General features: G+C 45.4%; 1 protein-coding gene across 2 annotated transcripts in view; it reads left to right on the forward strand.

Annotated features, from left to right (window-relative positions):
* The first annotated feature begins 4833 nt into the window (after positions 1-4833).
* LOC142584793 (N-acetyltaurine hydrolase) overlaps positions 4834-15017 on the forward strand; it is a 52531-nt gene continuing 42347 nt past the window's right edge. The window contains exon 1 of one of the 2 annotated variants that reach the window (XM_075695061.1): positions 4834-5128. Coding sequence is in view for 1 of the 2 variants with exons in the window: in XM_075695060.1 (XP_075551175.1) it covers positions 14280-14301 (22 nt within the window). In the remaining variant the exon portion in view is untranslated. Of the gene's footprint in view, positions 5129-14106; positions 14302-15017 lie in introns of those variants that run through there. The other variant, XM_075695060.1, reaches the window with a different exon arrangement.

Consider the following 15017-nt stretch of genomic DNA (forward strand, 5'->3'; position numbering starts at 1 on the left):
TTGTGCTTCACGATTTCTGCTGTGCCGCGTGAAATTCTAGAAGCGGCGCCGAAAACAAGAAAACGGCAGCACATTCTTGAAATGTTTAGATTATATATATTCGTGCAGTTTCCTTTTGAAAACGCGGTGGAGCTTTAAGAGGAAGCTTTAGCTCGGGTGCACTTATCTCTATACATGTAAATGGAGAATAACTTTTTCTCGGCAACCACTTTACCATATTTGAAAGGGTTTGTTGCATTTAAATGAAAAGCTTAAATTATAGTGACTGTTCGCCTTGAATTTTCGATCTAGGTCTTCAAGTTTTTATTAAAAATTGACAAAATTGCAAATTTTCAAAGAATGAAACCATCAATTTTACAACTCTGCAACTCACCAACAAAAGATGATAATACAATTCTGTGAATTTCATCTAATAATGCATCTAAAGCGGACAAATTTGATATGTTACATATGAATGTCAAATAATTTAGTACTCTGTAAATACAGCTTTAGCAGAACCTTCGTAAACAACGTAACAAATTCATCTAAAATGTAAAATCAAATTTGTCCGCTTTGAATGGTTTAACGAATTCCGTTTACAGAATCGCGATATCTGTTTTTGATGAAGAGCTATGAATTTGTAAACTTCGTGCTTCGATTGTTTTCAAACTTTCAAATTCTTGAAAATCTTCTATACAAAATGCACACCGTAAATCGAAATTCCGATTCCAACAGTCACAAGAATTTTACTTTCCCTCTAAATTGCAACAAATATCATTAAATTTAGTACAGGGATTATCTCAGAAAAACGTTTTTGCGTTTTACATGTATTTGAATAGGCCGCGTCGGAGTTGAGCCTGAACAAAAGCTTCCTCTTAAAGACGATGCCCAGGTGTTGACGAAGGAAAGCCGTCTGGGACTCCTGCAAGCACGTTGGACCGTCGACGGGGTGGCAAGGCCTTCGAACTAACCAGCAAATAGCACCTATGGCTCTTAGGCTGCTGAAGATGTCTTTGCCATCCGCCAGTAGAGAACGAAACTGGTTTTTGTTTAAAAATTTCTCACAAGGACTGTCTACTCATCTACGTATACTTAAATTTATTGTGGAAGCAGCCGCGATCGTTTCTAGTAAGAGTGCGTGTCCAGCGAGAGTGACTCGGACACTGAATAACCTTCTTCTCACTTTTGAGATAAGAAATGTTTCGTACAAGAGAACACAGTGTTAATTGCGTTGCATTTGTGTTCTCGGCGTAAGTATTATAAGCATTTATATATAACTGTATTTAAAAATAATCATATTATCCACAAAGGAAGTTCAGGTTCAGGTGAATGGTGGCAACGATGCCATACTTTGTGTTGCGTTACCGCGTTGTGAAAATGGACACTTCAGTTATATACCAGTACAGCGTCGTATCTACTGGAACAAGCCCTCTGCATTACGTAAAATATATCTTGGTCGCGGCAATTGATGTGCTGGCATTGCACTAATTAAAGGGAAGCTTTCTTTTAGAAGCCAGGTGCGTTTCGATGCCGCGGTTGTTCCACCAGGCCTCCTACGTAGGGTAATTATCTGCATCCTTGCGGTTACTGCGGTAGTCACTCAATGTTTGTGGCATTCGACCGCCTTCATTTGTGCAGTCCATGACGGTGGTTGGACTTAAGGGAAGGCAAAGTGGCAATACCACGAGCACTGCGGGTATTTGCATGCACAGGTGCGTTCGTCTGCGGTGGAGCAGTCGATGCTGCTACCGTTAATCGCTCTCTTGGGCGGCATTGCCTGTTGAGTTCGTGTGGATGTACCTAATAAGAAAAGCAGTTCCTTAGTTACTGGGATCAGCTCCTCCAAACAGAAATACCAATTTTGCTTCAGTACAAGTTCCCCGTACAGTGTCGCCCAAAAGGGAAGCTGGAATTTTGGGGTTTAGCGGTAAGGAGGCGCTCCTAAGTGTCACTTTTTGCTTCTTCTTGGTCTTTAGAATATTCCTCTCCTTGTGAGCTTTTATTGATTGATATTTTACCTTGAGAAGAGATATGGCAAACTTGTATGTAAAGGGGGCCGCAGATACTTTTATAAGTAATCAATATATAAAATGACGCGGTCTTTAGAATATCTTGACGCAAAATGTTTTTTGATCCTTAAAGTATACATGTACCTATGGCCTTAATAAGCGGCTTTATGCCTCGTTTCGTGCCCGCTAGCGACCTTGAAGCCACACAGAGGAGAAGCCAAAAGGTCAACCTCCCTGCCGAAATTTATTTTCGATACGGCGAAAGCATTCGTAGCGGCACCCTTTGGCGGCTGCAATAGAATACACTACGCAGCATATATGTATATATATATATATATATATATATATATATATATATATATATATATACATATATATATATATATATATATATATATATATATATATATATATATATATATATATATATATATATATATATACACACACATGTGTGTGTGTGTGTGTGTGTGTGTGTGTAACCCTCATCACATATCATTCTTCCGGGAATTCTGATAGAGGCGGAACCCCGACAGAAACTTAGCAAAATTCTTCAGCGAGATACGTTCGTTTCGTGTGTCCTGTCATTCAAGCACGTATATGCTTAATTTATTTACTTTAATATTAGCAATTAGATTTTACTGTTAATGCCCTCGCGATCAGGAAATCAGCCAGTAGCGTTTGTGTGTCCAAGTGCTTGCGATGACGCTGAATGACGACATCGAGGAAAAAGCGAAAGCGATCTGTCGCTGTCGGACATTCCCATAGAGCCCAGCAGCCGCATCGACTGCAGTGCACGAAGCTGCTGGCATAAAAACCTGAACCACACTTCCGTCTCGGTTTTGGGTGCGCGCCTTTTGAACGTTGGCTTTTACACTTTACGTTGGCTGTGCTCATCAGCGCGCCATTTCCTTTCGTTCTACGATTCAGCCACGCGCGGTCTTGGCGAGGAACAGTCTTTTTCATTTAGTAAAAGAAATGTTACTGCAAGCGAGCTTACTAGCCTCCATCAAATCTCATCACTTTTAAAAGTGCAATTTAATAAAGTATATGCAAGACGCCTTGTGAAAGGACCAAATGTTCATTTTGCTCAGTATAAAGGCTTTTTCCGTGCTTTTGGTGCGTTTACCTAGTACAAAACTCCAACAGACGGCATAAGATAAAAATAGTTACGTACAAGCATGTACAATTCTGGTATCTAGACCTTAAATAAGAGCTGCGTGTAGAAGCGAAACGTGCGAAAGTGGTGGATAGGCGAAATTACAAGCTAAATCAACTCATCACACACGATACCTTACAAAACATATGAAGGAAACATCAGATTTCGGAGCATTTCCCCATTCGCGGACCTTATTTCCTGCACTTTAGGAGCACAAATACACGAGCAACTGCACGTTTCCGACACAACTTGACCTCATCTGACGCGATGGTACGTCACAAACACCGGTGCCCACAAGGCAGGCTTACAGCCATACCTTGCTAGAGACTCGTAGATCGCCTTCTACTTGCACTCAACCCAAACGCGGGGGTGCAAAAAGCCTGTTATCGCCTGTTCACAAGTCATTTTGCGAGTTCCTGGTCGTTGAGCTCCTCGGCGTTCTCTTTTGCGCCTTCTGTCTGCACATGCAACAGACTCCCGTTATCCCTGTTGTCGATCGCACGTCGTGTTTCAGCAGTGGTGAGTAGCGAGAAAATGCACATGTTGCAGGTGTAGGGGCACAGAAAGCGCTACAAACCTGGCCCCGTAAGATTCAGTATACGCGAAGCTAACAGCGTAGCCACGGCGGAGCTGCTTTTCGCCAAATGCGTTACAACGCTGGGTGCGGCTACAGTGCCCACAAAAGTAACACACTAATTTGTGATATTGTTGGGGCCCCTAGAAAGCGTCACCAAGATGTCCTAGTTCGGTTCAGCACAAGCCAAGCTAACCAGCCACTACCGTCGAAATGTTTTTCACTAATTGTGTCAGAACGCTCGGGGCCATGCACTAAGCCTCAATTGCCTGAAATTCAGCGCAGCCTGTCAAACAAAATTTATCACCTTGCCCTAGTACAATAATGCAGGGATGCCGCGTGAAAGTACACAAGGAATGCAAAAATACGCCGGTAGCGCAAGAAAGCGGGCTGCATACGGAAAAGAAGACAGGCGGGTCGCCGAACAGGAGCACACTCACTGCTCAGGCGGCCACGCTCGCTTCGGTAGCGTGTCTGGTGCATCGCGAATGCTCGCGCACACATCTCGTGCGTCACTGGCTTGTGCTTAGGAAATGCAAGAACAACGTTTATTTATCTGCGAAGCTTTCGTTTTTAATTTTCACGGGGAGCAATAAAAGATATAACCTTGTCTGTTGACTTCATTTCACATTCATTTTTTTCTGATGCGCTTGTCAGCAAACGAATAGCACTTACACTAGCGTGAGGTCTTTGCCAGTTTTCGCCGACTGTCGGCTCTTGTTGACATCCTATGGCTCGGTCGGGGAAACTTGACTGCGGCAGCAATCTTGTCTGGGTCTGCCTCAATTCTGACGTTGATAATGAGCTGACCGAGTTCTTTAATGTTTTTGTTTACAAATCAGCCTTTTCGTGCACTTGGTTTGAAACGGGCACTTGCAAGGTGCGCCAACACGTCGTTTCAGTGCTTAAGATGCAGAAAAAACCTACGCTGCAAGAAATTACCGTAATTCTCGGGCAAAAATTGTGTAAAACTTTTGTTGACCGTTCTGTTTGATGAAAAATGGCGATATTCTACGAAAAGAAAAATGACGTGAGCCTTGCTTTTTAAGTACGGAGAGCCATCCGTACTTTCATGTGGAGCATGTGAAGAGCAAAAATCAACAAACAAAGAATATAAAGAAAAGACACTATCTACCCTCACCGCCAGTTACATATTATTACCATAGATAATGCTGTTTGTAAATTATTCCCAGGTGAATAAACGTACAAGAAAGCAGGATAGGTTTGAGCGTGTGGCGCTGCTTAACCCCTTTCGTCGAGCCTACACGCCAGGTCGCATTTCTCCGGCACAACAGTAGGAACGGTGGAGCGGCAGCGGCTCCAAATGGCACTGAGCGAAGGTTGTATTCCTGTCGCGTCTGTGAATTTACACTCAATAAGAAAGAATCGGCACTGATTGTTACACAGGTAAGTGATTTTAGTGTCACTTTCTCGTTCTTGGTACACGTCGCGCGTGCGATATGCACTGCGATGGAGGGTGATGGGCTCAATTATGTTGTGTTGGCACGTCATCTAATGACGTTCTTGCTTCGGCATGGGAATTGACAAAGCGACATTGCGAGTCTTTGTTAAAGGGTTGTTGCATTTGTTGTGTTGATGACGTACCGTCTACAACTGAGACGAGTAGGTATATTATCAGCAGCATTGACGCCACTAGAAGCTCTTTTGTTGTCTGTATGTGGCCGCTGGCTTACTGACGTTAGCATTATGTTGGCACTTTATTGTGCAGTGTGCAAGGCATTATAAAATAAAGTGATGTTGTATCCTTTTGTACTCTATCTCGACACCGTGCAATGCTATGTCAACCATATTCGACGAAGTATTGCATCAAAGTATGGTGCGCGAATCTTGAGTGTGAACACCTCATAAAGCTTTCTCGATGCGTATGCCACTACATTACAATGAAAGGATGGTGTAGCGTGCTTGCTGTCGTAACCTTGGGCGCTATAACATAAAGTTATTCCTATCTTTTCTATTCCAGTTCTGCAATCAGACCGCCACGATTGGTCAAAAACTTTTTGAACCACCCCCACTTCGCCTGTCTGTCACGCGATGTCACGAAAACCGCGATAGCTTCCCATATGATATGGCGCGTACACACTGATTATGCATGATTGGACCAAACAAAAGAAACAGTTATTTCAGATTCGACGCCTTTTCACCATTAACCCTCTGCAATTGGACAGAAGGTTCGAGGCTGAACCCATTTCACCTGTCTATCACAAGACGTCAAAAACCGCAAAAACACGCCGCGTGAATGTGACGTGTGCGCGTTTAAGATGCATTAATATGCCGAACAAAACTGAATGTCATTCTGAATAGCAGCAAGCTGCCCAGTACTGAAAGGAATAAAAAATGGCTTCCGCCGATCACTCAGGCACTGGCTACTCGCACCTGCCGGAGGGCACGGCTTGATTTGCGTACAATAAAACATTTTGCGTAGCCGAGTATTGTTATCGAGCACTTCCGGCATGCTTATGACCTTGCTCTGCCAACTCTTCTTTGCTGAGCATTGGTTTTAGCGGCACCCTTAGCCTTGTGTTGCATGCCGCCGTGATGTTACACCAGCCAACTCAAGCTAAGCAAGGCAAAGCGGAGCAATTGCAGACGCCGGCACCACGCTCTTCATGCGGTTATCTATTTTCAGTTCACTGGCTCGGCCCCACCGAATCCCTCCCCACTTGAGCATGCTCCTCGACTCTTGTCAACCAATTAGATAAGACAAACCGTTCAGTGTAGGCAATGTGTTTCATTTTGGAAGCTTGCAAAAGTGACCTCCTATAAACGACGAGAGAATGTGATTGGTCTGTTCAGATAACCTTGCGGTTCACCGCCCGATGCTTACGTCAGCGGTTACGCAAATTTGACGCCATGAGATTGGAATAAAAATATATTGGAATAGTTTTACGTCCCAGGACCCCTTGTGCCATCTTCAATGTTAGGTAACACGGGTGCCACACGGTGCCCTCTCCATTGTGATCGAGCCTGAGCAGCCGTGCTCGATTGTGAATAAATGTCGACGTGAGAACCATTAAGGATTGCTGTAAAAAGAACCAATTGTTTTGATTTGCTGGCAATCTGCATCAGGTATCTCTCGAATTTTTGTGTTTCCTTCTGAGTACTACTAGGCAGGGGTTAACGTTCTGATTCAGTACGTCCGCATTTAACCTATTCTGAGAGTGAGGATTGCCACGGAAATTCTGCCCATATGCCGCCCTAACTGTAAAGTAAATATACGCGATATGTGATCTTGAGCGTCAACTTGACATATTAATAGCGCTGGCCAAACGTACACGATGTACTGTCGGACAAAAACTAAACTGACCACGGCTTAGGTGGCCGGAGCGGCTTCGCGGCGACGAAGGGGACCGTGCATTGCCAGTAGTCAAGCCCATGGCGCTGTCGTACATTGGCGGGTGGCCGCAGGGCATCAAACCGCGGCCTGAGAAGGAACGGAGACCCGTTCTGATTTTTTTTTTGCCTATCCACACCTTATCTTTCACATTACTGCATGTCGCCGGCGTCTACAGCTGCTGAATTTTAGGCAACATTGCGCAAGTAGCGGCAAGGGTGGCTACGGTGGCGCGCGCTTTTTCACTTCGGAACGATAAGTTAGAGATTGGGAATCGCTGCAAGGACGCCCGACAATGCAGCGGTGGCGCTCTCAATGCAAAGACGAGTAAGCCAAGTCACCGCAGTCGACCGCAACTTTCCACCGTACTGAGGACCCCTTGAAGCCATGGAATGCTTCCGTGAATAGACTTTCATGACTGACTAGTTATTCCGATTCATCTTCCCAATTATCTCTTCCTCGTCGTATCTTTGTAAATTTTCATAATGGCCTACACGTTGTTGTAGCTGATTAAAAGAGTTTTCAGAATCGTCCCTGATACAAATATAAAACCCACTGCTGGATACAATGATGGCAAAGTATTCTCAACAGAAAAAACCGTGCCCGCAGTATGTCTTGGTGCCTGTAACTTATCACGCCGGCATGAAAGAGCGCCCGTCACCGTAGCCGCCGTTGCGGCTACTTGCGCGATGTTGCCTAAAATCTAGCTGCTGCAGACGCAGGCAACATGCAGTAGTATGAAAGATAAGGCTAGTATAGACAAAAAAACAATCAGAATCACTCTCCGTTCCTTCTCAGTGCCGCGCTTTGATGTCCGGCTGCCATTCGCTACTGCGCTAGACTAACCGCAATGTACGTCCCCTTCGTCGCTACCGCCAGCACCAGAGCAACGTAGATGTCGCCGAGTATAAGAACAAGGACGCATTTGAAGTTGCGGTGGTGGATGGGCGGGGACGCTTAGTCACCCCTGGATCAGTAAAAACCCGCTCCTCAGAAACTACAGAGGAGGCGGCGATAGCGCTAGCTATAGGTAATACTGAAGCTGACCTGATTTTCAGCGACTCTAAAACAGCCATCCGAAATTTGGCGAGGGGCAGAGTCTCTGTCACAGCGGCAGGATTACTAAATCGGGCCATGGGGCGACGGACTACGGAGGTGGAAATTGTCTGGGTACCGGCACACTCTGGGAACCCTGGGAACGAGGCGGCTCACATGAATGCTCGAGGTTTCGTCAGCCGAGCACGTGAGCTGGACGTTCTAGGGAGGTCCACGAGAGATGGGCTGGTGTCCTTTCACGACATTACTAACCATTACAAACTTGAGCGGAGAATTTACACTTCACCGGACAAGCAATTGGGGAAGGCGCAGGAAAACGTCTGGCCAAGATTGCAGACGAGATCTTTCTATAACATATACGTGTTAAACAAAATCTACCCGGACGTTCAGCCGGAATGCAAATGGTGCCAGGAACTGGCCACCTATGACCACATATTATGGAGCTGTAGCATAGCGCCGCCACCGGCGGATATTATGCGTGATCCTTCTCTCGATCAGTGGGAGGCCGTGTTGGCCAGCTCAGACCCGGTCGTCCAGACCAGGGCCGTGGAGTGGGCCACCCAGGTCGCCGTCAGCCATGAGCTGATGGCCATCTAGCACGGAATCGTCCGCACGTGCGTTCTAACGCAAATAAAGTTTTTCCATCCATCCATCCAGAGCAACTAAATGGCGTGCTACAAATTTTTATCAACCGTGACAAGGCGCCACGTGAGAGTGAGGGCGAAGCCTGGCGTCACTCGGGGCAGTCTCGTCGTCAGCGTGAGGAGCGAGATAGCAGCACCCCGGTGTGGACCCGCAGCCGCTCTGGCCACCTTAGCCGTGGCCCGTTTAATTTATTGGTCCATAGTACATTCCTATGTTACAAATGTTCCATGCAAGTATAAAAACAAATCAGAAGACGCGTCAACACTGCTTTTGAAGGATGGTTCAAACACTGACTGTATTTAGTTGCGTAAACTAATTTTCCGCTTATACCATCACTATAGTCATCATCATCATCATTGTTCGCTGCATGGCTACGCCCACTGCAGGGCAAAGGCCTCTCTCTACCTTACTTCTCCAACTTCCTCGCTCGTGTGCTAATTGTGGCCTTGTTGTCCCTGCAAACTTCTTAATCACATCCACCCACCTAATTTTCTGCCACCCCCTGCTACGCTTCCCTTGGAAGCCAGTCCGTAACACTCAGTGATCATCAGTTATATTCCCTCCTCATTGCTTGTCCGGCCCATGTCGATTTCTTTTTATTGATTTCAACTAAGATGCCAATAACTCGCGTTTCTTCCCTCACACAATCTGCTTTTTTCTTACACCTTAACCTTACACCCATCAATCTTCTTTTCATAGCTCGTTGCGTCTTCCTCAATTTAGGTAGAAGCCTTTTCGTAAGACTCCATGTTTCTTCCCCGTACGTGAGTACTGGTAAGACACAGCTGTTGTACACTTTTCTCTTGAGGGATAATGGCAACCTGCTGTACAAGATCTAAGAATGCCTGCCAAACGCACCCCAGCCCATTCTTATTCTTCTGATTATTTGAGTCTCATGATTTAGATCCGCGGTCACTACCTGCCCTAAGTAGATGTATTCCCTTACCACTTTCAATACCTCACTACCCATCGTAAACTGCTGTTCTCTTCCGAGACTGTTAAACAATACTTTAGTTTTATGCAGATCAATGTTTTGACCCACCCTGCTGCTTTGCCTCTCCAGGTCAGTGAACATGCATTACATTGGAAAGCCCGTAGATCATGTGCATGAGCCTCACCGGGAAAATGCGTAATGTCGTACACACGTATCCAGCATCTGAAGGCAGCGAAGCTCGTCCAACCGCTCACATGTAGCGGGGATGCCAGTATCCCAAGTGCTGTTTTGAAACACCACAGCGTTAAATGTGACAGGGCTGATTCCCTTCAAAATCTGTCGTATGTATTCTCGTGCCGTCATGTTGCTACTGGTGCGTTAGAAAAGCGCCGAAAAACGTCTTCAATGTACGCAGTGTATGACTCACCGTCGTGTGGCAAATGGTTGGCGAGCTTCCTTTTCGCTGCATCAGACCGGGAAGCAGATGGGCAGACGGTATGTGTGATCTTCTGCGTAAATGCGGCCAAATAGGCGATTTCCGCTTTGTGGTTGAGGAACCAGGTTTCCGTGACGTATATGAAGAAGAATGTGACGTTTATTAACTTCTGATGGTTGTCCCATTTGTTAACAACATTGACTCTGTTGTAGTTGTTGATGCAGTCCTGAATGTCATCACTACAAAGTCTAGCGAACATCTGGGGATCATGGTAACCATTATTGACTGACCAAACTGGTGCGTTTTGGGGCTCCTGCAGCTGTAGTGTTAATAGAAGCAGAGCCGCTGTACTCCAATACAGTGAGCTTAATTCAGTGAACTTCAACCGAACCAAGGAACTAGTTCATTTAACTGAAAATGCAATAAATTGAATATTCACGAGGATATAGAATTTTATAGGGCACAAGAGACATTGAGTCAGTTGTGCGAAATGGAATTTATTGAGGTATGTACATCGATATATACGAAGTGCGTAGCAGTTACACTGCCGACTAGCTCATTTAAAAAAAAGAGAAATCTAATTTTCATTTTCAATGGTGCTCTTAAACCGAAAAAAGTAACAAAGCTGTCCAGAGAATCTAAGTATTTGTGCACTTCCTATGGCATAGCATGTTGCTCATACACGAAGTCTCGGGACCTTCCAAGCAATCCTGCAGCCTCGATCAGAATAACAGTATTTGAACCTACCTCTACCGTCGCACCTTCCCTTGTCGCCTCCTTATTCTTAGGCACCAACGCTCGAAACAACTTCCATATCCGATATTTCAGCTCTGGTAACCAATTCGCTGTCACACTGCACATAACCGCGGCTGGAGGGGCAATGTGGGGACGGTGGGCGTCGGCTACTCCGCGCTGCAGAGCGCAAAACTTCGTTGATCTGATTTTCAAAGTAAGCCCGGGTCGACTGATCAAGCTCACTCAACTGAAATGTTCGCTGTTCAGAAAGTCGTTCAACTGAAAGATTTTTACATTTAATGCATAGCAAAACAGGCGGGGATTTTCAAAAAGTTCATTATTCTAAAATATTCGTCGAATCGACATTTATACAACTGAGAGCTTAGCGTGCCTCGCATATATGCGAGCGCACCCGGCAACCTAAGGGCAGCTCCAGGGAGAACGGGAAGCTGGAACGGTGCAAGGATGGAGGAAAACCTCCAGAACTTAATAGTAAAGAATCAACACAGCGCTTTTATTAAGCGAGGATGCAGATAGCACCCGACAAAAAGGCCAAGACCTGAGATGATGACGATTATATAGATGAAAACGGTGAAGTGCGCTAAAAGCGCTCACAAAATTATCAGTTGTACAGGAAGGCGAAAATGCTGCGAGTCGATTAAAGAAACAGTGCCTTTAGCATACGCCAAAGAGGATGAAGGCGAAAGCCTTCGCGCTCAAGAGACATCCATTAAATTACCTGACATTCTCCTTCGAATGCGCTATTTCTTATTACTTATTTTTCCCCGTAACGGCCGTGCGTTCGAGTGCCTTAACTAAAGCTACCTTAATTAACCATGCCTCAACCAACTTCACCCTAATTAACACCGAATTTCATGGTTTCGACGCACACCAAAGGTCGCAGGTTCGAGTGATTTAATTACCTCTATATTATTTAACTGTGCCTTTGTTTGGCAAGATTGGCTGCATCGATGTGACAGCCATTTGGAAGAAGACGACGATGACCGTGCGATCAGTGGCACGAGTGTTCCGATTTTCTGCAGCTCACAACGCGACACTTTTGCCTTAAAAGGCAATGTGCCAAAGGGCTCGTTCAAATGAAGACGCATCAAAAACTATTCCTGAGACAGTTATCCCTAACTGGATGAATGCCAAAGCATTGCCACCATCGCGCAATGCCTAGGCTCTTTCAGTCCTCTCAGTTAACCTTCGCCTGAATGAACACCAAAGGTCGTGGGTTCGACGCACACGAAAGGTGGAGGGTTCGACTTCCACCAAAGGTAGGGAGCCCTAGTGCCTTAATGAACTATAAATCAATTAGCGGTACCTTAATTAACTTCATCTTAATGTATACCAAGAACACAAATATTCATGTGATCACCGACCACCTAAGGTGGTGGGTACGACTTCTTTAAATAAATCCATCCTAACTAACTGTGATTTAATTAACTTCGCCTTAACACGAAAGGTCGTTGCTTCGACTCCCACCAGAGGTCGACGATTCGTAGCCCTTATTTACACCATAGGGCGTGAGTTTCATTAGCTATACCTTAACTAACCGGGGCTCAATTAACCTCGCTTTAAATAAAACGACAGGGCGAGGGTTCACTTTCTGCCAAAGTCGAGAGTTCGTGGCCTTTTTGGGTCATCATGTGGTCACGCCGACAACGGCGCATCTTCGGCCTCGTCAGCCATTTAAGGCTTTTCCATTAATAACCATGTAATGCTACACTTAAACAACTTGTGTCGCGATGTGTGGTAATTGAGCTTACGCACATTCGGCAAATACTGAAACGAGAAAAACTGTGAAACAAAAAAAAATTATTCACAATGATGCCAAATAATGTAACGATTCTCTTTCTGGTAATTTCAGCGTATTGAAGGAGCGAATGTTCAATGTTGTTTCTAATTTGCAATGCATTAGTTGATTCTTGGTTTTCCGTATTGGCCAGTTCTTCTGGTGCAAGCGATACCCTACGTGTGCAAGCTTCATTACAGTTAAGACGTCGTGCGGAAAGATATTGTTCATTTCAGACTTAAGCGCGGCGGTTTCTTCAGTTCTTTTTTTTAATTTCCTTGCCTGTGTGTTCAAGCCGTGTCGTGCGCTTCACTTCAAGTTTCGAATGAGCTAGCACATGATATTTTTTAGCAAAAGGTGTTAGTACGTCGCGGTCGCTATCGTGCATATTCAAGCTATTGCATCCGACGCGCTGCATCTCTCGGTCATTATAAATGCGGCGCGCTACGCGATGAAACATCGAGCTATGTTCTTTCACTCTCCGTAACACAGTCTCTGAGCTCCTACTGGCTGCTAACTTGGTAGGTTGAAATCTATCTAAATGACGATATGCTTCGGCCCTGTCTTCGATAACTGCTGCATATGGACGTATTGTGTCGCACAGAATCCTGAGTGCTTGAAGGAATCTCTGATAAAGTTTCGCCTATATTGCTATAAAGGAAATAGCAATGACCGTGTCTTGGCCGTATACCTTTCACGTATTGAAACATATTTCCGTTATCACATATTTTGGTTGTATATTTTATGGCGAATAAGAAAGAAGTTGTTTGGGGTTTTACGTGCCAAAACCACATTCTGATTACGAGGCACGCCGTAGTGGGCAACTCCGGAAATTTTGACCAGGTGGGGTTCTTTAACGTGCGTGCACCTAAATATAAGTACCCGGGTGTTTTCGCATTTCATCCCCATCGAAATGTGGGCGCCGTTAAAAAATTCAATCCCGCGACCTCGCGCTTAGCAGCCGAACACCATAGCCACTAAGCAACCGCGGCTGGTAATAAGAAAGAAGTCACTCTTGACATTGTACTCACTAGCGCTGCAATTCTTTCCCATCCCATTTTGTCCTGTTCTTAGGAAACCTAAGAAGGATTTGTAGTCAACCCCATTCAAATTATGTTCTTAACGCACAGGTCATTCCTGTAGTTTGGGGATACACTGGAGCGTCATCTGAGGCGAGCACGCAAGTTCAGAGCAAAAAATAATCTGCACGCGTGATGGTCGCCAAAATGCAGGACCCCAAAGGAATTCCGACATTCATGGCAATCACTGTCAGGTCTTGACGTTAGCGCGCCACTTGTAGATGGGGCGTCCGGCTCATTTATTTGTAAACAGTTGTCTTCACGCGCCCCAGATGGCGGTTGTTGCGGCAAGTCGGCGCTCTGGTGGGTGTCGACGGAAGCTCTGCCACCTTGGGACGCGGTTAGTCGGCGGCCCGCCAGCTGTTATCTTTAAGAGGGAGAGAGTGAATGTAGAGCGGAAGAGAATTCACACGCATACGCGCGGGTGAGAGGAGAAGCTGAGAGAGAGGCGGCCGATGACCGCGACAGGGCGGCAGTTTGCCCGCCGGCACGGGAACGCGACGCACTGCAGACGCCAGGAAACATGAAAGGAAAGGCACTCACGGGTGAGTTCGATGGCGGGAGAACGCGCTGCTTCGACGGGTGCGTGCTGTGCCTTTCGCTTTGCTTGGCAACGAGGCAGGCGTGTCTTTTGTTAACTTCGGAATTATGGCAGCGCAAGAACTTTATTCAACGCATCACCTATAATTAGAAAGTGAAAGGAGCGTTGTTTTAGAATTGATGCCGAAGGTTTTGTTCCTGTTTCTGGAAAAATGTCCCAAAGATTTTTCTAATTCCTACGTAACGCCCACTTACGCCGCGGCACGCAGACGCTAAAGGTGGTCCCGCAATAGGTGTCCCATAATTTGCACTATGAACATTGTCATAATTATTAATTGTACCTCATCAAAACTACTTATAGAATATAGGTTATATTGAAGGCGCTGATGAACTGTGGGCACAATAAGAATGTGCGATTAATTCAAACGAGGAAGGCACAATACTGTGTTACTTAACGTTACCTTAAGCTGTTCGAAGTCTTTGAAACCTACTTGCCTTTCAGCAATTAGAAGATCGCCGCGTCATTGCTCTTTTATGTCTGTTTCACAGGTACATATTTAGTAATAACCTTCGCTGTTTGCCGTTTCATGCTGTGTACGCAAATCTCGACGCTTCCATTAAGCACTTAGTTTCATGCCCATTCAGGGTCGAACGCAGGCATTTAACTCATCGCCACTACCTGGAGCTATTGCATATTTGAACTGCCGGATAACATTGAATC

The sequence above is a fragment of the Dermacentor variabilis genome, chromosome 6 (assembly GCF_050947875.1).
Source record: "Dermacentor variabilis isolate Ectoservices chromosome 6, ASM5094787v1, whole genome shotgun sequence".
Lineage (NCBI taxonomy): Eukaryota > Metazoa > Arthropoda > Arachnida > Ixodida > Ixodidae > Dermacentor > Dermacentor variabilis.